Source organism: Sphaeramia orbicularis, chromosome 24, assembly GCF_902148855.1.
Source record: "Sphaeramia orbicularis chromosome 24, fSphaOr1.1, whole genome shotgun sequence".
Taxonomy (NCBI): domain Eukaryota; kingdom Metazoa; phylum Chordata; class Actinopteri; order Kurtiformes; family Apogonidae; genus Sphaeramia; species Sphaeramia orbicularis.
The window spans coordinates 16,941,238-16,968,215 of NC_043979.1; the positions used below are offsets into that span (position 1 = coordinate 16,941,238).

Below are 26,978 nucleotides of genomic sequence, written 5' to 3' on the forward strand. Positions count from 1 at the left end.
GTATAGTTTATCATCATACTAAAGAGTAAATAACAATATAGAATTGTTATTTCTTTATAAAAATACTTATTAGAAAACTGTTGATTTAAAAAGTGACGTGTGACATTCTTAATGTATGTATTTGTGTAACAGAAGCAGGATGGATCAGCACCATACTCCATATTGCAACCTGTAAAAATAAAACATGTGATATGTAGGATAGAATCTTGTAAGAAAAACTGGGGAATCTAAAAGAATAGAATATTTGTTTTTCAGGTAAATTCAGTTCAAATATAACTTGGCCATTTGTGACATGAAAATATAGCATTAATTGTGATGAAATTGGACATTTTTGACCTGAAAACATAGTTCATATGACCATCAACATGTTGCAACAGAACTGAAATCCTGTAAATTTGCGTAAGTTGCATTTACCAACACAAAGTTCCTTTGGGGATTCACTTATATTGATTTCTTATGCACAAAGACATAAATAAGACCTCTAAGCAAATTTTAGCAGAGAAAACTAAAGTGACTACAGCAGTTGCCGTTAAGGGTTAATTTACAAACATTTGTAGATGTGTGTTTTTAATGGGACAGGAAGTGGATGGAATACAGCAATCTAAATAACTAAAGCTGTTAAACAAATATGGTGCAATACTTATCTCTGAAATGCACTGGAGTAGAAGTATTAAATGGTAGAAAATAGAAATACTCATGTACAAGTACTTCAAACTTCTTTGCTCTTTAGTGCAGTCCAGGATGAGTTAAAGAGTACATTAGTTTCTCTGATCCAAACTGTGCATGTCAGTATGTATAAAGCTGTAGTTATAAATGTCCTATATGATTCAACCATTATTCCAGTTAGGGTTGGAATTAGGGCTGCACAATTAAACAAACTTTAATCGTGATCATGATTTTGGCTGCCATGATTAAATGAACCTGATCGTCAGTGAAATTTACATTTAAAATGCAGGTTCTGTGTCCAATAAACAGAGTGAACATGAGGGCTTCAGAAAAATGGTCAAAACACTCAACAAGAAATATGTGATCCACTCGCACAATAATTTTCAAGTGTAATAACAGCATATTTATTCAGTTAGCCCTTTGCAAGTTTTCTTGGGTAATTTTTTTTTTTTTTATTGTTTATCATCTATTCTTATTTAATTTCATTATGCACTGAACAGATGTTTTCCCTAATACGATGAATAATCGTGATTACAATATTCATCAAAATAATCGTGATTATCATTTTGGCTATAATTGTGCAGCCCTAGTTGTATAGTTGTATTGCCATAGTGCTGCAATTAATCACAATTTTAAACATCACGGTTAATTAATCATCAAGGCTACCAAAAACTGTCTCATAAAGTACAGCAGATTAAAAGCAGAACCAAAGACACACCAATATGTGCTTCCCGCACGGAATGAAAGCAACATTACAGAAGCGTTGCATTCAATGTTCCATGAGTGAAAATGACAGAGAAGGAACAAGCTTCTCGTTCAGAAAAGACCGTAAATATATTTTTGATGTGAGCTCACTTTCGTCTCCATAGAGTCTGCGTTCGCTACCATCATCTACGCAGCTTCTATTCAGGTTACCGCTGCACAACCCATTCACAACACTCTGGCTGCATAGCTTTCATAAAGTAAGGCCGTTCTTCTCCAGCAGCTCAGACTGTCAAGGTCAAGGTAAACTTTATTATCCCTGAGGGGCAATTTGTTCTACAGCCAGCAGTATTACACAGACCACAAACCACCAATAAATACAATAAATGATCCATTAAAGACAATAGCACCAACATTACAAAGAGTTATTCAGCAGAACAATGGCTGCCGGAACCAAAGAATTCCTCATCCTATTGGTCCTACGTTTAGGAACACTATCTGCGGCCTGATGGAAGGAACCTGAACTCATCATAAAGGGGATGACTGAGATCATCAAGGACTGACTGAGCCTTCTTCAAAGTCATACAAACTTCAGGAGGGTGAACTTATGAACTGATGCAGTATACATGCTCTGTTTGATCACAAGGCAAATGGTACAAAATACTCTGATACTTCACAACAGCAGAAGACATACAGGAATTAGTAACACATGTTAAGTTTCACTTTCGTGGGGGTGCGGCACGGACTGCACCCCCACATATATATCCCGCAAAATAATCGTAGTAATTGTGAAATCATGATTATTTGTTTGTTCATTTGTATTGTACTGATGCGCCTCTTGGTCAGGTCTCCCTCGAAAAAGAGATTTCATCTCAAGGGACTTCCTGGTTAAATAAAGGTTAAAAAAAAAATTTGTCTGATGATAATTGTAGCACCAAAGTCTCTAATCGTTACATCCCTAACTCCACCCACTGTGGACTGTGTTTTGTCACTGAAAGTCCAGGAGATGACACTAAATAACAAGTATTTAAGGACAATACACATATTTAACAGAGTAATCTTAACCTTCCTCCACTTGTTCGTCCTCATGCTTCAATTCAATTTCATTTCATTTGTTTGTTTATTTCGAGCCTTTACAGAATACATGCAAATTCAAAATTCTAAAAAAAAAAAATCATTCATCTACACTCGAAAAGGAGTGGGAAGAAGAAAAACTTATTTAATCCCGCCCCCATTCTCATCATCAAATAACTTAACATAATAACATTTTAAATACTCACTCCTGTCCTTTGACTTTAAGCCAGAACAATGAACAAAATAGGCCTATCCCAAATTAGAATGAACTCATTTGACAGCATTTACATTGTATAACCAAAATGTGTGTAAAAAATACAAACAAAGTACATTCCTGGTGGTGTTACCACAGGTAACAGTTAACCGTCAACTTACATGATAATACTGATGCTTTACATCGGGGGGGGTCAAACTCATTTTAGTTCAAGGGCCACATTCAGCCCAATATGATCTGAAGTGGGCCAGACCAGTAAAAAAACAGTGCAAAATGTAAAATTACATTATAAAAATGTTTACATCTATAAAGTTTCCTCAAAAATCTGAGTAACATGAACAACCTGAAATGTCTTAAGAAAAATAAGTGCAATTTTAACAATATTATACGTCAGTTTATCATTTACACGTGCATTTATAACTTAAAGATCACAGTGGATCTACAAATACACAAAATATTAACAGTAACAGGCAGAATATTGGTCAAATTGCACTTCTTGTAAAACATTTCAGGATGTTTAGAATATTCACATTAATGTTAAAAGCATAGTTTGTAAATGTAAATATTTTCATGTAATTTTACTTTTTTTTTTTTTTACACAAAATCAATGAGAAAAATGTGTGGTTGTGATGATTTATAGGTTATTATGATACTATTTTACTGGTCTGATCCATTTGAGATCATAATGTGTATGTATGTATGTGGAACCTGAACTAAAATAATTATTAATATCTTCAGTGTAATTTTTGCATTTAACAAATTCATCCCATGGGCCGGATTGGACCCAGTGGTGGGCTGGCGATGGCCCACGAACCTTATGTTTGACACCTGTGCTTTAGATGTTCTGGGAGTAAAAAAAAAAAAAAAGAAAATATTGTGAAACACTTATTTTGACTTTTTTTTGCTTAATTTATCCTGAACCTGTCTGTATTTTATTTGTCTAAAGGTTGCACCTAGATGCTCTAACTGTTCTGTTTTTTTTTTTGTTTTTTTTTTGTTTGTTCTGTATACTTTAAAATTTGTATAGAAAAAGAAAGTAGACAAAAAAAAAGAAAATATAATAGATGCTCTGGTCGTGAAAGTTTTTTATGGCTTCATGGACACAAACACTTATTGAAGAGGACACTTAGCTGACATGTTTTATAAGATCGGAAAAGGTAAGTGGACCAAGAGAAAAAAAGCAAGTACATAAATTCACATCTTTAACATTTCCACTTTCTTTTGGCGGCGCTTTTCTCTGTTGGAGGAAAGCAATAAACAACCACTTCACACAGCAGCTTCTAAAAGGCACAATCAGAACGAGATGAGAAATGAGTGGCACAGGTTCTCTGTAGCTCAGCAGAAGAAAACATGTTCTTTCACTTTTGTTTGTGGAGATACAGCGCTGCACATACTAGTGGAAAATATGAGTCACATTCCGTCACTTTAACTCTGTTCAGCACTGCAGATGGTGAAACATCCAAATCTATTACCTTTACTCAAATAACACTGAATTTCTGACTCATTTGTTGACAAAATGACAATCCTCCTAATGGACACTAGATGTTTTTTGTGGTTTTTTTGTTTTTTTTTGCCCTATTCTAAATTTTACTGGAATATGGAAGAATGGATATGAATGGAAGTGATTACCCATCATGCCTAGTACCTACAGTACAAGCCTGTGGGGGCAGTGTTATGACCTGGGGTTGCTTTAGTCGGTCAGATATACTGTACACTCAGCAACATTATGAGTCCAAAAAAATGATGGAAATAAATGTTGTGATAATGCATAAACTCATCAAAACAATGTGTGGCATAATCAAAGCTAAAGGTGGTCTGACTAAATACTTTTTTTTTATTACCCTGCCCCCCGAAGGGGAGGCAAGGGGTATTGTTTGTGGTTCAGTTTGTTAACACTCTAGAAGCAAAACTATTGGTTGAATTCATGCCAAATTTGGTTCATACATTGCCAGTGACCCTGAATTACAATTTGGGAAAAGTAGGTCAAAGTTAACATTTTTTATGAATTTTTAAAATCATTTTTGTTCCTCATTTACTTATAATGGGCAAAATTTCACGTTTGTAGCAGCAAAACTATTGGTTGAATTCATACCAAATTTGGTTTATAGATTGCCAGTGACCCAGAATAGATGTGGTTACAATTTGGGAAAAGTAATTCAAAGTTCAAATTTTTCATGAATTTTAAAAATCTTTTTTCTTCTTCCATTTACCATACTTTCCAGACTATAAGCCGCTACTTTTTTCTTGTTTTGAACCCTGCAGCTTATACAGCAATGCAGCTTGAGTATAGATTTATACGGGCTAATGGCCACCAGGGGGCGCTCTAGCAGGAAGCGCAAAAGTGAGACAGACAGATGGAAGAGGTGATGAAGAGGAGAAGTTTTAAGCTTAACTTTTAACAATCATTTTGCGTGTCATGCACAAACCCTCATCATGGAAAACACACGAAGAAATGCATATTTTGCGGCTTTTAAGTTAAAAGCAATCGATCTGTCTGTCTAAGAAGGAAATAAAGCTGCAGCACAGAAGTGCCATTGAACAACAACGGAGGAGAGACGTAGAAGGAGTGTGACGGAGCCTTTGAGGCTGTTCGACTCCAACACTGAAGAAGACAACTGCAGTGGTTTCAATGCATAGGAGGAAGATGAAGATAGAGATCAATGACTTTTCTGGGTTTTTTAACCTGCCGTGTTATTGCCGTGTTACAGGCACTGTTTGGAAAGAAGCAGTTAAGGTATGGAAATAAATATTTAATCTTTCTGTTTACCATCTTTCTGTGTAAATATCTCATGTCATAATGTGGACACCTGCAGCTTATAGTCAGGTGCAGCTTATAGCCCAGGAAGTACGGTACTTATAATGGGCGACATTTAAAATATCTATAAAAACATCAATTTTGTTACAATTTACTTCAAACTTGGCACATATATAGAGGCAATTGATATGATGACGTCAGCTGGATCGATGCCAAAATAAGTTACAATATGTGCCAGGGCCAGGATTTGTTGTGCCTGGCACCACTTGTTTAAATTTAGAAATTTCCTGCCTTAGAGATTAAATGTGCTAAATTTTACACACTTTGATAAATTGAATTGGAAAACAAATGACAAAAGTGCTGGTTGTGTTGATGTTTACAAAGAACCTGAAAAGTGAATGTCTTATGATGTACAGACAGTGTTTAAAAGTAGATCTGGTCACTCTAAGACAAACATTTCTTTTGCGTAGAACACATTTTCTCATTAATTCTCATAATTTTGACCTAAGACTGTATCATGTTTGACTTCATTATTTTGACTTTATTTTCCTTTATTAGTGACTCAAACTTGGTAAACCTTTACTACTTTTTTTCAGGAAGCATTTTTCTTGCAGACCAGTGTGCACATTTTTTAGTCAGGCTGTTTACTTGATCAGATCTTCCTACTCTGCTGCGATAAGATGTTTTACTACTATTGGTTCTCTAGCTGTTACTACATTGAAATGTGTCTCAACACATAAGCTACACGTTGGTGAAGTAGTACAAAAAGGGCCTAAATGCCATATCACGTAGTTTTTTTTCTGGGGCTGTTGGAAGCTTTATCGGTTCCTTCAAAGCCTCCAAACTCCCTTCACAAAAACAGTCATTTTATCTTGCGGACCACAGGAGTTACTGGTCTTGATCTCTTGTTAATTAGTTTGGACCTGAACCAATGTGTTAAAGTCTGACAGCAACATGGAGCACTGAAACAACACTGCAAATATCTAGTCAAATGCTGCCTCTCATTCTTACAAACTAAATTAACCCATTAAGACCCAGTGCTACTTTTGTGGCAGTTCCAAAATATTTTTTTTTTCTATATTTAACTTTTCTCAAGTGATTTATGCCCATTTATTATGACATTATCCTCTAGTTTTTTCAGGGAGCATCAGGTATTTTCCTATGTTTCATTCACTGATCATGTGGATGTTCATAAAAGCTCAGATTAAATTTGAGGATTATTATATCAAAAAAAGAGAAAACTGAAGAAAAGTGACTTTTTCAACAAAATACATCATGAACTGAACATAAAAACAAGTGTGTCCATCCACTGTCATTGATCCAACTCCATGGGTTTTACTGGTGAAGTAATGTTGTAGAAGATGACGGTGTTTCCATGGTAACTACAGAGCTTCTGAACATTCAAATGGGTCATATGTGACAGCAATGAAAGAATGACAAACTGTACTTACACCAGTTATTTACTTGGGTTGATAGGGTTAGTGATTCAGAATTGATTAAACATTTTAGATCAGTAGATGGTCTAGGTCTAGGGGTGTCAAACTCGTTTTAGTTCAGGGGCCATATTCAGCTAAATTTGATCTGAAGTGGGCCAGACCAGTAAAATAATAATATAATAACTTATAAATAACGACAAGTCCAGATTTTTGTCTTTGTTTTAGTGTAAAAAAAAAATCCCATTAAATTATGAAAATACTTACTTTTATAAACTATCAAAAAAAAAAAAAAAAACCCCTGAAAAAACTGAAATTTAAATTAAAAAACGTAAGAAAATTTAGTGCAATTTTAACAATATTATTCCTCAACTTCTCATTTCTCCACGTGCATTATGGATCAGATCTACAAAGACACTAAACACTGAGAAACAGGCAGAAAAATTGTTAAAATTGTGCTTAATTTTCTTTAGACATTTCAGGTTGTTCATATTTGTTCAGGTTATTCACATTTAATTGTTACAGGATAGTTTGTAAATGTAAATATTTTCAGAATTTAATGTTATTTTTTGCACTAAAACAAAGAAAAAAAAATTAAGTTGTTAATTCCAGATTTTTTGTTTGGCTAAGTTTTTTTTTTACTTAATTGAAGATACTTTTTTTTTGGCCTAATTCAAGATTTTTTTTTACTTAACTGAAGATTTTTTTTTGGCTTAAGTGAAGATTTTTTTTAACTTAATTGAAGATTTTTTTTTGGCTTAATTCAAGATTTTTTGCTAAATTTGACATTTTTTTTTAGTTTAATTGAAGATTTTTTTTACTTAATGGAAGATTTTTTTGGTGTAATTGAAGATTTTTTTTTTTTTTGGCTTAATTCAAAATTTTTTCCTTAATTCAAGCTAAATTTTTTTTTGCTTAATTCATTTCAAGGCTGTGGAATTTTTGCACTTGGCAATAACATCCCAGGGGCCGTACTGGAACCTTTGGTGGGCTGCATTTGGCCCCCGGGCCGCATGTTTGACACCTCTGGCCTAGGGCATCATTTGCTGTTTGGGTCTTTATGGGTTAAGACAAATATAAATAGGACCGATGTCCCTGTATCTCACCGGCATGTTCTATCAAGAGTCAATAACAAGTTGAATGTGTGAGGTTGTCAGGTTCTGTCTCTATGTTAGAGTCCTGTGGTCTGGATGCAGGAGATCAATCTCCCAGTAGAAGTGGGTGGTACTTTCACTGGAGGAGAACTCAACTAATTAAATCAAAGCCCATATATGACTTCCTATCAGTGCTAGATAGTAACTGTATTGATATCTGTAACTGTTTCCATGTTATAAGCCATCAAAATATGGACCATCATAAGTAAAGGGAAATTTTCAATATTTGAAAAATTCGTCAAAAATTTAAAAATCAAAATATGTCAAAACTGTGCGCAGACTTTGTAGACATTGCCCCAAGGAACGTACATAAAACATTTGAAATGAATCTGACCAGTAGCTTTGGAGAATAAGATTGTTTAGATGTGGACACAAGGTTCCTGCAGGTTTCTATAACTTCAATTTAAGACTTTTTAAGACTACTTAGAATTTAATGCCCATTTCACAGCTATATTGGCAAAAATTCATGACTGAATTTAGGAAAATGTATTTACTTACTCCAGCTCCTTGGTTCCCACTGTTCCGAATCATTTCTCAGCGGAGGTTGCAAAGTTAGCGATAATTGGTTAAATTCAATATAAATTGTCGGGTTGGAACTGAGTAGACTGCTGTTACTTTTTTGCAGCTTGGACATTTTCCAAACACATTTAAACACAACACAGCAAACAAGTTTATGGCAATATACTGTAATTTAAGACCTAATATATCAAGTTTAATACCTTTAAAAGTCTTTCTTAAGGTATTAAATGCAGATTTGTAAATTCAAGATTTTTAAGACTTTTTAAGACCCCGCGGGAACCCTGCAGACATTGGTGACCTTGAGTTTGACCCTTCCAGGTCAAAAGACATGGACCCAAATAAAAGTCCATATATGACTTCCTATCAGTGCTCAATAGTAACTATACTGATATCTGTGACCAGTTCCACCAGTGGTATAAGCCATCAAAATATGGACCATTAAAAATAAAGACAAATTTGTAATATTTAAAATATTCGTAAAAAATTCAAAAATCAAAATATCTCAAAACTGTGACTTTGTAGAGATTGTCCCAAGGAAGCTACAAATAAAATTTTAAAGGAATCCGACCAGTAGTTTCATCAGAGAAGACATTTGAAGACAATGGCGTGAGTTAAAAATAGACAAATGTAAATGTTGCTAAACCAGACACAGATGGGAAGGAACTACAGTACACACACAGCAACCACAAATATGTGATTAGAGGAAAAATACAGGATTGAATAAGTGAAGCCAGTGAAATAAATGATAAATAAATAAATGAATGAAATGCTACCTGTGGTGGGATGACACCTCCAGTTATGACCAGGATGTCTGGCCTGTTGAGTTTCCGCAGTTCCTTGATGAGCTCTGGAACTAAAGTTTTGTGTCCTGCGGCAAGTGTGCTGACCCCGACACAGTGAACATCCGCATCGACCGCCTGCTGGGCGACCTCAAGAGGAGTCTGTGGCAACAATGGAGGGAAGATGGAATGTGAAAAAAGGCGTGTGCGTGTGTGTATGTGTATGTACAATACGGTCAAAAGATTTAGAACATCCCAATTTTTCCAGTTTTGTATTGAAATTCAAGCGGTGAAAGTCCAATGAACAGCATGAAATGGTACAAAGGTAAGCGGTGAACTGCCAGAGGTAAAAAAAAAGGTAAGGTAAAGCAAAACTGAAAAATAATGTACATTTCAGAATTATAAAAAAAGGCGAACAAGAAATGGGTTAACAACTTAAAGCAGTTCTGCAGCAGTGGAGGTTGATCAAGCCTCGAGAGTTGGTGCTACCAATTCCTACAAGTGTCCCAACGTTTCTGAATTCCTTCCAACCCCTTCTTGTCTGCATAAAAGTAGTGTTGGAACACACTTTGGTACCATACCGTTGGGACCATTATTTGAACAGTATTCTACTGCAGAAAGTAGTGTGTTACTATAAAAATGGCGAGGAAAAGGCAATTAACGATAGAAGAGAGACAGACCATCATAATAATTCTGAAATGTACATTATTTTTCAGTTTTGTTTAACCTTACCTTTTTTTTTTACTTTTTTTTACCTCTGGCAGTTCACCGCTTACCTTTGTACCATTTCAAGCTGTTCATTAGACTTGAACTGCTTGAATTTCAATACAAAACTGAAAAAATTGGGGTGTTTTGACCGGTAGTGTGTATATATACATGTATTTCATTCATTTCATTCAAGTTTTATTAAGGACACAGAAACTAGGTCCATAGGTTGGGATAAAAAAAAACCATACACAATAAAAAAAGAAATAGCATAAATCCATACGTTACTTATATATAAAGGCTCATTTGCCAGTGAGACCCCACTTTAGATGTAACCCTTACAGAACTCACGTTGGTACAGACCAGGGCTTGTACAACTGAGTTTGATGATTTTGTAACTCTGCACATGAATGAATAAATAAAATGCTGTATAGCAGCCGCACAGCATCGAACATCACAATCCACAAACATCTGACTGGCAATACATATACATATATATATTTATTTATGTTTTTTTTCCCTCCCTTTCTTCTTATGGCTGTTACTGTTATTATTAGTACTCTTAATGGTGGTTTTGATTATAGTAATAACTAGAAAAGCACTCGGAGAGCACAGACCTCTGCCAAGGCAGATCAGCCCCCCCCCCCAATCACCACCAAAATGTAATCACTTGTTCCTTGTGCGAGTATCAACATTTCCTGAAAATTTCATCCAAATCCGTCCAAAACTTTTTGAGTGATCTTGCTAACAGACAAACAAACCCTAATGAAAACATGACCTCCATCAAGTGTAACGGCGGAGGTCATGTTATATGTAATAATGTTGACAAAACTGCACACATTTGACTAAGTATGAATGCGTGTGTGTGTGTATGGGGTGTGTGTGTGGTTTTTTTTGTTTTTTACTGGACTTGTTTAACACATTTTAAATTGCAAAAAAAAGAGGGAAAAAAGGCAAAGATGATAACGGTGTTCACCAAATAACTCAAAGAGGACTGGGAACATTTACTGGTTTATACCGTACTGTCTGCACTGGGTTTTTTTGTATGGCCATCAATAATATTTTAGATTTTGCAGTGGTTTAAATATATGTCGACAGAATATTCCAGTCACATGTAAACATCTGATGCATCACAAGTAATGATAATAAAATCACGCTTTTTTACATGCAAATCCTCTTCTTCCATGAGCTGTATTGAATCACATGAAAAACAGTAATAAAACCTGACTCAGGGACAGATCTTCATGTTCCTTCTTTTATACTGTGAGTGAAAAACACACACACACACGGATGTAATACCCTCTAAAACCTTAGTGGGTTTATGGGCTGAGCTAAACATTTCATATATTATACGAGGCAGGTATTTTTCCTGGTCCATCTTGTTGTAAATGACAAATAGCTGCTCATAAAATGTAAACAAAAACACAGAAGTACTACAGAATTCATGGAATTTAAATACTTGTAACTCGAAATGACAAACATTTCTACACAATCTAGAAACAATGAAAGCATCTATGGTGGCAAACGCTGTCGATAGCTAAATTATGATAGTTAATTCACATAAAGCACAAAAAGCACTCTCCACTCCAGTGCGTTAATCAGTGCAGTACAGTTGTGCTTCTGCATACTCATCACTACTCTATTTAACTCAAATAACTAAAGTATAAGAACACACTGTTGCTGAACTATATTTCCACATGAATAGTAATGACTCATACAGAGGCTGCACTTTCAGCACAGAATTAAGTCTATATGTTACAATTTCATGTCACTTTGAATCACTGTTAAAGAGCTAGAAGTAAGAAAACACAGCTATTTAAAAGAGAAAAGAGTTGAACTGTTGTTTCTCGAACACTGTGCCTCTCATTTTGACCGAGGCACAGGATGACATCGACGTGTTTTAAGCAAAAGATTGTGTTTTTCGATTGCTGCATTGTAGGTTTTATTTGACACCAAAAAAATAGGATGTCCCTGTATCTCACTGGTATGTTCTATCAAGAATCAATAAGTTGAATTTGCAAGGTTGTCAGGTTCTGCCACTATGTTTGAGTCCTGTGGTCTTGATGCAGGAGATCAATCTCCAAACAGAAGTGGGTGGTACTTTCACTGGAGGAGAACTCAACTAATTAAACAGAAGTCCATATATGACTTCCTATCAGTGCCCAATAGTAACTATATTAACATCTGTAACCATTTCCATGTTATAAGCCATCCAAATATGGTGCATTACACACTACCAGTCAACAGTTTGGAGTCACCTTCTCATTTAAATGACATGAGACAGACCGCAGATGTCCAACAAGTGCTTAGCATCACTGGGAACTCCTTCAAGACTTTTGAGAAACATTTCAGGTGACTACCTCATAAGCTCATAGAGAGAATGCCAACAACGTGCAAAGCAGTAATAAAAGCAAAATGTGGGTATTTTGAAAATCTAAAATGTAAAACATACTTTGATTTATGTCACACTTTTTTTAACTACATAATTCCATTTGTGTTCATTCATAGTTTTGATGCCTTCAGTGATAATCTACAATGTAAATAGTCATGAAAATAAAGAAAAACCAGGTGAGTCCAAACTTTTGACTGGCAATTTTTGAATCTTTCAAAAATTTGTCAAAAATTCAAAAATCAAAATATGTCAAAACTGTGACCAGACTTTGTAGACGTTGTCCCAAGAAGCTACATATAAAATCTAAAATGAAATCGACCAGTAGTCAGAGACGATGGTTGAAGAAATTGCAAACAAAGATGACTAAATAATGTGTTATGTCAAAAGTCAGTGGGAAGACACAGTGAAAATAAGATTTTCATTTCTTTTCCCATTATATCACAAGCCCAGAGGCTCTACAAATACTGGAAATATATAAAAACCCTCCAAAGAAGTCCTCCAGGGTCCAGCAGACCCATCAAAACCACCACAACCATCCTGCCACCCTGGTATGTTGTCCACATGATGGTGCAGTTAAAAAGCATAAGAAGCCAAAACTCAAATGCACTTAAAGCAACAGACGCTGAGGCAACCTACTTAAAACTGGCCTGAGAACCATGGGAAATAAAAAATACTGTGCTGTTAAACAATAAAAATTTTTAATGAGATTAATCACAGGGTTGCTGGGGATTAATTTCAATTAATCATAATTAAATATCATTCATTTTTAATCTATATTAACCGCATTTCATTTTGCACGAGCAAACAGACTCAAAAAACAAGGGTATATGTATGCACTTGACGTGTTTATTAAACACCTTCAACAGTTTCAACAAAACAACTTGAAACAACTGTTCCATCTTGCGTTTTTTGTCCTCATATTTTCATCCAGACAGCCAACGTACAGTTCAGGGTCTTCCATCTTTATGGGTTGGTTCTACTGCCTGCTGCTACCGGATCAACTGTCCATTTGCACATGCACAACGGTAACTCTACTTGGACAAACTGCCACAAATGCGTTGGCGGACGTTCAGAGTCATTCTGCACTGTAGATGGGTTAACTGTGTTAAAATTTTTAATCAGATCAATCATGATGATGGATTAATCTGCGTTAATGAGTAAATTTTGACAGCCCTAAAAAAAATAAAACAAGGGAAAAACTAAGCGGTACCTGCCAATACCCCCACCCAATTGCACAACCCTTTGCTCCTCCTGCCCCTGTTACACCACCTACCCAGGGATTACTTTTGAGTCTTAAATTTCAAGAAAAGTGAGGAAGGTACATGTAAATAACATGTGTGTGAAATTTGAAAAGAATTGGGTGAAGAGTGTCCAAGAAATGGGTTAGATGAAAATCAAGAACGGACGGAACTCCTGACATACAGTCACAGAAAAAATTATTAGACCACCCTTGTTTTCTTCAGTTTCTTGTTCATTTTGATGCCTGATACAACTAAAGGTACATTTGTTTGGTCAAATATAATGATAACAACAAAATCAGCTCATAAGAGTTTAATTTCAGAGCTGATATCTAGCCATGTTCCATGTTTTCTTCATAATAACCAAAATCCAGATTTCCTTTGTCATTTGTCAGACAGATGGAAAAAGAGTTAATTCTTTTACCTTGACATGTTTCCGCTAAAACCTGTAGCCTTCCTCAGAAGGGTCACTTGTTGCTCCTGTGATGCATCGTCAGCTGTTTTATCCTGGTTTGTCGGCAACAGGGGGCGATTATGCCCCCTACTGCCTGGCATCCCACAGAGGACCGTGTCCCAGGTGTGGGATAAGGTGTAGGATCCCTCATCCCTGTTCATGGTCCTCGGGGGCCGTTTTCTGATCTCTATGGCCTCCCTGATCCATTGGTGGTATTTGTTCAGAGCAGATGACTGTGGCTTCTTCCCAGTCCATAATATGATTTTGTTTTTCGCAGTGATCCGTTATACCCACACCTGGGACGCGGTCCTCTGTGGGATGCCAGGCAGTAGGGGGCATAATCGCCCCCTGTTGCCTGGCAAACCAGGATAAAACAGCTGACAATGACACGTCACAGAAACAACAAGTGACCCTTCTGAGGAAGGCTACAGGTTTTAGTGGAAACATGTCAAGGTAAAAGAATTAAACTCTTTTTCCATCTGTCTGACAAATAAGAAAAGGAAATCTGTATAAGTTCTGGTAGATAGTATGAACCTTTTTGGACTAATAACCAAAATCACTGAAGTTCTTACATCAATATCTATGGCATTGTATTGCCAAAAACAGTGCTTTTAGGCATTCCATGTTTTCTTTTCTGTCTGTTTTAGTCACATGATACACACAGGAGTAAGTACTTGATTGTGTAACCATTGTTTCTGATGATTTTTGATGGTCTAATAATTTTTTCCACAACTGAATCTATATACATTTCATATTTATAGAAAAATAAAACATAAAAGCTCTCAAAGGCAATTTATCACATATTATACATTCATTTAGTTGAACTAGTGCTCATCTCTGTCCACCAGATCAGTCTGACTTTTACTGTTGTGTAAATGATAACACTTTAGTCCAGGCTCCTCTTTTTCTTTGTGAATTCACACAGAGCCAGAGGCGGCACTCCCACCGAGTCGTATGATCAGGAGTAGTGAAATTAGACAAAGTGTGAGAACTAATGCATGGAGCGCAGTGTCTCAGACCACACATGTCATCTGAGCCACTTTATCTTCTCTCTGTTCAACACACAATAGACAAGGGAACTCTGAAGTGCATCAACAAAGACCTCGCGGCTTATATATATATATATATATATATATATATATATATATATGTAATGGATTTGCCCATGTGATGTCCAGCGTGTCCTGTTGTGTCTCAGTAATCGCTACAAGTTGTTTGGACCCGTTACGCACATTTAAGGGGGCAGCTGAGGCCTAGAGGCGGCGTGCGACTGAAGGGTTGGTTGTGTAATGTGCCGCTGAGCAAGGCGCTTAACCCAACATTTGCTGCCCGGACGCCTGACATGGCAATCCACTGTTCCTAGTCTGCAGTGTGTGGTGTGTTCCTGCATGTTCAGCCAGTGAGGGGTTAAAAGCAGAGGGTCAATGTCAGTGTGTTGTGTACAGATTCTTCTTCATTTCCAGTTCTATACCATACCAGTGGTGGATATAGAAAAAAATGGGAGCGGGGAAGGTAGGGGAATGGTGGGGTCCAGGGCTGGATCCCATAAAACTGTATTTTTTTTAATTATAATACACTAATAAAATGAATACAATTTAACCTATGTGCAGACATTTTTATTTGCACTATTTTGAACATTGCACTGCATACATTGGCACTAATGTGTGTGTGACGTATTGCTGTGTGATAAATGAATGGATGTTGATATGTGAGTGATGCATATTTTGTTTTTATTAGATATTTTTATAGTTATTATTACTATTTATTACTATTACTATTTATGAGTCAGCATCCTGACAGTGCACCTAAATTTCACTGTACATTTTGTTTAACCCTTTCATGCATGAATTATGAGAACCTTAGTTGAGTTTTTTTCCTGAGTGTTTTTATTCCTCTTTAGGCATGAAAAAAACAATGCGACTGAAATTTTTTTATGAACCTATTTTTCATGGAGTTACAAAAATGTCCACTCAGCTGGACACCAATTTTTGAAGCAAAAAAACATGTATTTAAAACCCATCACCAAAAAGTGATAAAGTATGAAATAAAAACAATTTTCATGCAGCTAATCTGATGTTTTCTCACATTTTATCATACTCTAATACTAGTTATTACTAACTTCATGCAGACAATATGCAAAAAAAAACCCTTTCTAATTAAGAAAACTGTTGATTACTGTCTAATAACAATAAGCAATTGATTTAACACATGTTACTGCAGATCAGGATTATCAACCTGATCTGCAAAGTTACAGTAATAGTATGAATTACAATGTATTATGGGATGATGCCTAAGCGTCATCTGTGTTGGTTGATATGGAACTAAAACAACAAAACCCATGAATATATAAGAGAAGAGCTGGAGAATAACTGTCCACTGTAGTGACCAGTATGCATGAAAGGGTTAATGACAATAAAGTATCTTATCTTATCTTATCTTATGTAAGTATCTTATCTTACCTCATTATTGTGACCACTTTTGGAACCACAGCAGACTTGGCTTAAATAAGGTTGGACTCAGTTATGGCATTGAATTCCATTGCATTCCAAATAATTTCAAATGAGAAACAACAGGATACAGTAGAGGTATAGGCCTATGTTTGACAACTTTGTGTGATTTACTCAATCACTGGCTGTGTTCCACGGCAACTCAAAGATATTTCATATTCTGTCCACGAAGTTCTATAGTTCTCACTGTTTAATAATACAGTACATACCTTCTGTGGCTGCCTGTGTGTTTTTCATACAGAACCAAATACTGCTTGAATAGCTGTCTCTTCATGATTGCACTTTAATTTAGATTTAACGCCCTTTACCATATAGACTCTCGTCATAAATGACCCCCACTCCAATGTAAGAGATAGGAGAAGGTTGAGGCGTATAAATCTGCACCTGAAATGCATTTGGACGGGTAGCTCAGTAAGTAACGCTACGGTCTATGATGATGGAGACAGGCAAGAGCACTTCTATTATTTTCAACACCCCCATTTGAACATCCATTACTATTGCTAATCCACCATTACTATAGAATATATTATTTAATTAGTTTATTTTCTAGTCTTGTGTTTTCCTTAAATAATACACACCTGAAACAGTGGTCCTATGTCCACATCAAAGCCCAGGTCAGCAAATCCAGTAGCGATAACTTTCGCTCCTCTATCATGACCGTCTTGTCCCATCTTCGCCACCAGGAGTCGAGGGTTACGCCCTTCATGCTTCCTAAATTCGGCAACTCTGAGTAAAAAAAAAAAAAAAAAAAAAAACAAACAAACAAACATCTATTAAACTCAAACAAATTAATTAATCGGTCGGCGTGCTTCTTAATGCTGTTGTTTTCTACCTGTTGTGTGCCAAGGTGATCTCCTCATGCTCCCCGAACTCACTGCGGTAGGCGCCACTCACCATCCTGGTGCTGGCTTTGTGTTCCCCAAACACCTTCTTCATGGCGTCAGTTATTTCACCAACAGAGCACCTGCAGAACAGAAAACAGCTCCATCCCTATTCTATAATTTGCAATAGGACACAAGATGCACATTGGTTTTTCTTTTTAGTGCACTTACTTCAGCTGCTGAAATACATGTGTGACCATGTAAATATACAAAAACTGTATCTTAATATGTAGAGAAGGATTAATGAGGTCTTACGGAAGTAGAATGCCATGGGACTTGGTTGACGTGACAGGGACACATACTGCATAATGTAAAGCTGTTACGTTAAGTAACCTTCGTCGTGCTTTGTCAGTGCCTCTTACTGTTTCAGTGTGATCACTATGTGGGTTGACAATATCGCATATAACCTATAGTACGATGAGCACAGTATGAGAGTCCACTTCCTTCAAGCTGCACTTGGGATTTGCATTGCATGCTGTAGAGGCTTTGAAAAACAATGACTGACAAGGACGGGTAAAGTCTTTTTTTTTTCCCACCACGGTAAATGCATCATGCTGTAGGCATTATTTGGATTGTCTTGGACATGTTTACACTTGGCACAACAGCCTTGGGTAAAGAAAGTGACTGACTACAAATAGCTTTGGAGAAAAACACCCTGCAGCCATGTTATAGTGCACAATATGCATGTGAAGTAAGATCACAAGCAATAGAGGACCCTGGGAACATTCTGTAAGTTCTCACAAGTTTGATACGGTTACACTGTGGCACGGCATCTGCCAGACTTAATTTTTGCTTTATAAAAGGGTTTTATAATGTATGTAAATGGAGTCATAAACTGGTGGTTTACGGTTATTTTACAATGATTAAGAGGTGTTATTCAGCACAACACAAACAGTACTCCTTATATTTGGCTTAGTTTTATAAAATAAACAGATGGAAACAAAAAATATATTTATTTGTTGTTTTGCACAGTTAATCTTGCAAAAGGTGTGTGTGTGTGTGAGCAGTATGTGTACTTCAAAAAGTGCAAAATAAAAGTAGCAATGTTTTCGTACATTTTACACTAATTTGCAAATACAGACGAACTTTATTAATCCCCAGGAGGAAATTTAATGGTTGCATGTAGTTTTTATAATTGATTTAAAAGGAATACTCAAAAACATCAGTCATTTGTTCATTTTCCTTGATAACTGAAATAGAATCAAATTGCAATATGACATTTTTGTGCCAAAAGGTGTAGCTTGATTGATAACAAATGAATGTAAAGCAAAGCAGTTCATCAGCAGCCTTCGGCAGAATGGTTGCTGAGCAACACACACATATAGCAACACAAAGAGTACTTCTGAACACCTATACTATGTAGGGGTGCAACGGTGCACTCGTTTGTACCAAACGGTTTCAGTTCAGGGCCTTCAATACAATACGGAGGTGTACCGAACGAATACATGTAGCCTATGTGAAGAACACAAACACTCGCCTTAAGTTTCCAAATGAACCTGGAAGCAGAACGGACAGAGAATGAGCAGGGTGGCTGCAAACAGAACCCATGTGCAATATTTGATATCCTAGATGGATGTCTAAGCAGTACACGCACCATACACATGCTGAAGGTGAACCAGTATGCAGCTCAGAGCAGTGTCACAGGGACAAAGCCAGAGTTGGAAGACCCTCTGTCTTCTCTAAGGTCTCTGATTTGGGAGCATTTCAGATTCCCTGTCAGTTATGTCAATGGAGAGAGACAAGTCAACAAAACAAGAGCGGTGCGCTGGCATTGTTTCGTTAAGATCAGTTGTATTTCTGGGAACATGTCAAATTTGTGAAACTGGTCTCCTTCACTGTACCGAAAACGTATTGAAAATGTAGTGAACCGAAGACCCCTGTACCAAAAACGTACCAAACTGAAAATTTTCTCTACCATTACATCCCTAAAAATATGTACTACATACACAAACCACACTAACACTCACCAGTCTTTTGTCTGAAGTCACAGTCGAATATATCTTTATGGATCCACTGCTGAAGGTGTCCATACTGTCCGTCCATACAGTAATTGTAATTCACATACTACTGGGTTCAGACCCACTAAAAATGCTGTGTACTGGTTCTTTATCCTAAATAAGGTTAAGGCTGAATATTAGAACATGGGACTTTTTTTTTTTTCGGGCTGTGTATATTATGGCCTGTTCACACATTGGAAATAGTGATTAATGAACACATGTCAGACACCACTTTTAACACTACAACTATTCAAGCAGTGTTAGATTATGTTAGCATTCATCTTTGCTGGTGCATTTTAACAATGTGCTGCCAGAAGCACGGACATTGCACCAGCATCTTCTGTCGTTGTAGTTTTGGTGCCAGTAACTGACGGGATGATTCCTATTCACGCCCCATCAGTAAAATTATGTTTTTGTGCAGTGGTGCAATGTATCCACACACCCAGTAAATCGCAGGTCATAGATGTGTGTTTATGCTGATCATTTAAAAAGAAAGGGAAATTAAGTAAGATGCATGACTTAGAAGCACGACGCATTATTTATCATGTGTCACCTATAAATATTCAGAACCCCAGTCAAAATGGGAACCCCTTCATTTTGCAACTGCACAAAATAAATAATGCTACACCATTTTTTATTGTCAGTTTTAGTTCTAAATATCCCTTTAATGTTGGTGATATCCTGATGAAGAGCAACACATAGGATTTAACAGACTAACCGAAGATACTCAGTCGCATTTTATTTGACTGGAACTAAAATTAGCTTTTGTAAGTTCAGCTCACGGAGACATTGTTCAGCTGTATTTTGGGTGAATCAGTGCAAGGAGGAGATTTGGACGATGACAAACAGGTTGATTGAATAGGACTGATCAAGCAAAACATGCTTGGCACATTGAAATGCGGTACTGAATCCATGCTCAACATAATAGGAATGTTCTGGTTGAATGGACGTCTTTTGTATTCCTGATAATCCATGTCTGTAGCTCTATCAGCAAATGGCATGTACTGGAAAAAATACATACTTAAGAGGAAATTAGAGATACTAATTAGTGTATCACTGGCTGTGTACCATTACAAAATGGAGGGGATTCACGTTTTGATTAACCTTTTGTACATGAGAGGCAGAATTTTTTTTTTTTTTTTCCAAGGAAACACTTGAGATTCATACCATGTTTGCCATGCAGGTTACTCCATCCATCCATTCATTCATTCATTCATTCATTTTCTAAACTGTGAGGGTCAATGACATGCTGGAGCTACTAACAGGCGAAAAAGATATATACTTTTTTTTTTTTTTTTTTTTTTGAGGCACCCTGTAGAGCCTTCAGCCTTAACAATCATGATCAAGAAATAGCTCACTTCAGCCTTTAGAGGCACAAACATAAAAGTGTCATTACAATGCCCGACATGAGTGATTGAGGGTTGTGAGAGTTGTGACCTGGCTCGAGCTGCTTCCACAGCCAAGGCTAAAAGGTTTCCATTCCCGCTCTGTGCACACTCCTCAATGGCATCCAGACATTTCTTTGCTGCCTCTGGGTCACGAGTCTCCCTCACCTAAAAGACAGACAAAGAACGAACTATATGAGAGTCTTCACATGCTTCAGCCTTGGAAATACATTTCTTGTTATATGCATTGTGTGCCTTTCAGCAGATGCAAGGTGCACTTCTCCGGTCTGTACAGATTACTTAAAGACAAATAACTTTATCCACAATGACCTGGTTATGTTCAAGCAAAACAATAGCATATTTCTATTCGTTATGCCACTGAATGAGAACGGCCCCTCACCTGCGTATATACATGATCGAAGTAGTAATACACCTCCGGTACAAACAGCATTCAGTTTTTTTCTACATTGAATGGCACTTCTTTCTGCCTGACTGAGTGCTATTCTTTAAATGCCATTACAAGGCCAGGACATCTGATCAATAACAGAAGGTTAACAAGAAAATCACCCTTCTGGTATTTCCAGTGTGGTTGAGAGGTGTCTGTAAGTCATTTGTCATTATATAATGCAGTTGAAGCTAATGCAAATGAAGGTGAACGCTTAAGTTGATGTTTTTGTTCTTACATGCATAGAATGAATGAAGACCACTCACTGCTTAATCCGTTTCTCAGGATGTGAACACTACCTCTATATTTTTGCCTGTTTCATACTAATATGAGAGATATGTGACAACAGAATAAAAATCGATGAACAAAACAACGGCTTGAAGGACGGAGGAAGAAAAGGAACTGAGACGATCAGCTCTGAACAGAGAAAAAGGTGGTTTAGTTAAGACTGACATGAGATCAGACAGTAGAAACTCAGCCGGAAACTTTTTTTTTTTTTTTTTTACATTTTCATTTGAATGGCACCATTAGACATATGGGAGCAGAGTTACATATGCTTTATGGCCTCTTTGGCATTAAAATCTACTGTTGAGATTTACTATGGAGGTACAAATTTGTGCTCTAAAGACGTGGACAAAATGTTAAAAATTCTGGGGGGGAGTATTTAAATAATTCCCATAATATTGTACCTCATGCCTTACACATATATGTTTACATTGATATATGGGGTAGTGCTGCCACTAACAACTAATTTTCTAACAATTAATCTTTCAACTAGTTTTTTGATTAGTCGACTAATCTTCAACTGCCTCCATGTGTCTCCCCCTACTCCCCCCTTCTCCCCCAGTCTCTATCTCTATCGCTCTCTCTTTTTCTCTTTCTTTACCCTCTCTCTTTAACCCCAGCTGGTCAAGTCAGACGGCCATCCTCCGGGAGTCTGGGTCTGCTCCAGGTTTCTGCTGTTAAAGGGAAGTTTTTCCTCACCACTGTCACCAGTCACAAGTGTTTGCTCCTGGAGGATTCTGTTGGGTTTCTGTAATTGGCTTAGAGTCTGGGTTTGACCAACTCTATATATAAAGTGTCATGAGATAACTTTTTTTGTGATCTGGCATTATATAAATAAAATTTGATTGGTTGAGTGATTTAATTGGTTTTCCCCTGTAAGTCGCTTTGGAAAAAAGCATCTGCCAAATGCATAAACATAATCTAAATGTCCAATTTTTAAAAAAAAATCAACAGTTTGTTATTTTGTGGTGTCCATTTTATTTTGAATACAACTCAAGGGCTAAAACATAAAATGTTACCTGTACCATGACAAATGTAAACAATATAAATAAATAAAATATTACCAAACTTGGATGTTTTCCACATAAGAGCGGGCGGGGGTGGGGGAATGAATGAGGTACGCACGGATCAGTCAATAGTAAAATGACGGGTAGACTCAAAAAATTGCTGTTGACTAATTTTCATGGTAAATTACATCAACTAATCGTGGCAGCACTAACATTGGCACACTTTTTTGTTTTTAATACTAATTTTAGATTTTAAAGTTTCTTACCTTGTCATACAGTCCATCTGTAATTTGCACATATCTCTATTGCCCACTACATTTAAAAAAAACAAAACAAATTTTATATATATATATATATATATATATATATATATATATATGTATGTATGTATATAAAATTTATTTTATATATATATAGATAGATATATCTTCTCTGCTTTTAATGTATGTCTGTGTTTTATTGTGTTGTATATAGATGCATAATACACTGTTGCTGTAATTTTGTTGAAAAACCTGTGTACTGACAATAAAGCTTATTCTATTCTATTCTATTCTATTCTATTTATTACCTCCGCCAAGGAGGTTATGTTTTTGCCAGGGTTTGTTTGTTTGTTTGTTTGTTTGTCTGTCCGTTAGTGTGCAACATAACTCAAAAAGTTATGGACAGATTTGGATGAAATTTTCAGGGTTTGTTGGAAATGGGATAAGGAAGAAATGATTAAATTTTGGTGGTTATCGGGGGTGGGGGGGCCCACGGGGGGGGCCACTGATCAGCCTTGGCGGAGGTCTGCGCTCTCCGAGTGCTTCTAGTTACGATTTGTGGTCAGCAATTTACCGTTAATTGTGACATTAAAAAAATAATAATAATCACATCTCTACCCATGAAGTATCAGATATGGAGAAACTGTAGAGACCAGAGCAGGTGATAGAAGGGAGAGGTTTTTCTCCAGTCTGTTTATTCAGAATTCTGGAAAAATGGGTTATCGGAGCTTAACGGTTTCGACCTGAGTTCACTCTAGTCCTGAGATAACTCATGGAAAGACTGCATGAATACATGATTTTATCAAACAACCTGGAGGCTCAACAAGAAGTCAAGATGAGGTTTAATAAATTCCTGGAACTATCACAAAGCTAAACTCTAAACATTAAGGCAGTGTTTTTCAACCTTGGGGTCACGACCCCACGTAAGGTCACCTGGAATTCAAATGGGGTCGCCTGAAATTTCTAGTAATTGACAAAAATAAAAAAATAAAAACGTACGAATACAAATATATGGTGAGTTGAAAGAAACAATCACAATCCATTAAAGGCATGACAAACTGTGAAGCTGAAACTGAAGCACTGTGGTTCTGTTTATCTTTCAAATGTTCACTGTGGGAGGTTTCAGATGCTGCAGCTCTTTCATAATTCATAGTTTGAGTTATTGTTTGTTCAGTATTAATTGTCAGCCTTGTAAATCCAAGCTGGACTGAGTGTACATATCCTGACCAAGGAAAATAAAATTCTCACCTTGTGCAGAAATCAACACCTGGCTTTTCTGCCTTCGTCCATAATAATATACATTATATAGACTAAATGTCATCTAAAATTTACATTTATTTGCAACATAGTATAGCAAACATGATCACAGGATCAAAAACAAATTAATTTTAAAAATGTCTGGGGTCGCTAGACATTTGTGATGTTAAAATGGGGTCATGGTTGGGAACCACTGCATTAAGGTCTGACTACAAACACATGTTGTGGCCTGTGGAAGGCAGAAGTCAGCACTGTGCCAGCCTCTTTAAAGGGTAGCTGTACTGGTCATGTTTACAGCATTAATTGTGCTTTGTGTGTAACTAAACAAGAGCGGTACAAATTTAGTAAAAAAAAAAAAAAAAAAATTGCAATAAATGCACTACACTGGACCTTTTTATTGTGTGAATTACCTGCAGGGACAGAACCTATGGAGAGCCCACGTTGATTCCGGTTGATGAGTGTGAATAAACAGGCAGCAGTCAGTGAGCAAGACTTAGTGGATTTCTGGGATTTCTGCGCTTGTTGTTGCTGTGCAACCATAAACTTGGGACTCTGCCATTGTCCTAAAGACGCAACCCAGCACTAACTGGTAATGTGTCATTTTAGACTGGTGTCTGCTGCACAGGGTCAGTGACCACTCTGAACCTGCACCAAACGTAATGACACTATTGCCAAATAATTATGTTTTTATTGTGTCTCATAAGTTTGGTTTTACTTGTCCTTTCAACATGATTGACTTCACAGTGTTAGTTTGACATCTGCACTTTACACACAAATTGAAATGAAGGTTCAGCTACCAAGCGCATGCTCTGCCATCATTGAAGCTAATAGAGCCACCTGATGTGATGGCACATAACGCCACAACACAATCAGTAGAAGAACTATTTTTACATGCAAGGTTTTGAGGATATTATGTTCATAAAATGTAACAAGTAACGGCATAAATTGTAGAAATGAAGTGGGGTAGAAAATACAGATCATTGCTGCAAAATGTAACAGAGAAAAATCTAAAGTATGTATTATTATTTTTACTTAAGTAAAGTATAGATACGTAAAAATCTACTTAAATACAGTAACGAAATACAAATACTTTGCTACATTCAACTGCTGTTTAGTACTCGCATGTACTTGACAATGGACTATGACGTAAGTTACTGGATGGAACCACTAATATTACACATGATCTTTTGCGATAGCTAACAATGAAAATTCACTCCAGGTACCCTTCAGTCTCCACAGTGGAGGAGCCTTTCACCTGCGTACATTTACCCCAATGCCTACAATGGTGCTCAGATGAGCCCTTAACAAAAGGGGTGCACTTATGACTCTAAAGTACAATCCCAAATATATAATGATAATGAAAATGAAAATTACAAGCAAAAGTGATATTAAATTTACTTTGGCTTGTATTTCGTATTTTGTCTGGTAAATGTTGTGTTTAAAAGACAATGGAACGAGTCAAGAAGATCACAGTTTAAGGCCCATTCATGCTCGCTTTACATATTTAAACAGGTACATTCGTTCTGTTGGAATGAACGTTTGTCAATCCACCAGAGGGCGCTACTCTTAATTAAGATACTGGCTGAATACCAGGAACAGGGTCCTACGGGTTAAATTTAAGACTTCTTAAGACCTTTTTAAGACTACTTAAAACAGAATTAAATGCCCATTTCACAGCCATAATGGTAAAATTTTGGAAAATATATTTATTTACTCCAACGCCTTGATTTTCACCATTCCAAGTCATTTCTCACCAGGGGCTGCAAAGTAGATGATAATTGGTTCCTAATTACCTCCGCCAAGGAGGTTATGTTTTTGCCAGGGTTTGTTTGTTTGTTTGTTTGTTTGTTTGTTTGTCTGTTTGTTTGTTTGTTTGTCTGTCCGTTAGTGTGCAACATAACTCAAAAAGTTATGGACAGATTTGGATGAAATTTTCAGGGTTTGTTGGAAATGGGATAAGGAAGAAATGATTAAATTTTGGTGGTGATCGGGGGTGGGGGGGCCCATGGGGGAGCCCACTGATCAGCCTTGGCGGAGGTCTGCGCTCTCCGAGTGCTTCTAGTTTCAATAGAAATTGTCAAGTTGGAGCAGGTGGAACGAAGTAGACTAATGTTACTTCTTTGCAGCTTGGACATTTAAATATAATACAGCAAACAAGTTTATGGCAACATAACTTAAGACCTATCATATCAAATTTAATACCTTTTAAAGACTTTTTAAAGGTATTAAATGCAGATTTGTACATTCAAAACTTTTAAGGCTTTTTAAGACCCTGGAGAAACCCTGCAGGAACTTTTTTTGAGAAGAAGAAAGTCAATAATAACAAACATTGTGAAGACAGAGGAGGATTTACTAATGTTAAAATTAAAAGGGTAGTTGTCATAAATATGTTGTTAGCTTTTCACCAACTCACAGTGTCGCTCTTTGAAAAGTTCTGCCATTTCTGGAAATTATTGTCTTCAAATCTCAATACTGCCCCCGTGGTTCCCAGTGGTACTGGTCCATATTCTCAGTTTGGGTTTGTATCCACAAGCTCCCAGAGGACGGACAAAAATATGGACGTAATGAACGCAGAGGAGGGACAGAACGCTCTGTCCGTATATGTCTTTAACATAGAGCATGAATGGGCCTTTATCATACAGGTACTAAAGCTCTGTTCAGTCATGTATGAAACCACTTAGCGAACTCAATGTCTCAACGTACAGACATCAAAACCCAGAGTCCACCCTGCTGTCACCTTGTGCTCCCTGAGAAGAGGAAAAAACGATCCTAGAATATCTCAAAACCTCTGAAGAGACACTTTCGCCACCTCTGGAAAACTTGTGGGAGTAAAAACTTTTTCTTTTAACCTATCACCTAACTGCATCTT

At 36.7% G+C, this 26,978-nt stretch overlaps 1 protein-coding gene across 1 annotated transcript in view; it reads right to left on the bottom strand.

Moving 5' to 3' along the window:
- mmut (methylmalonyl CoA mutase) overlaps nucleotides 1-26,978 on the bottom strand; it is a 50,591-nt gene that overhangs the window by 1,576 nt on the left and 22,037 nt on the right. The window contains exons 9-12 of the mRNA XM_030129058.1: nucleotides 20,908-21,023; nucleotides 17,425-17,556; nucleotides 17,171-17,318; nucleotides 9,291-9,458 (exon numbers count right to left, since the gene is read on the bottom strand). Coding sequence (XP_029984918.1) covers nucleotides 9,291-9,458; nucleotides 17,171-17,318; nucleotides 17,425-17,556; nucleotides 20,908-21,023 — 564 coding nt within the window. The remainder of the gene's footprint in view (nucleotides 1-9,290; nucleotides 9,459-17,170; nucleotides 17,319-17,424; nucleotides 17,557-20,907; nucleotides 21,024-26,978) is intronic.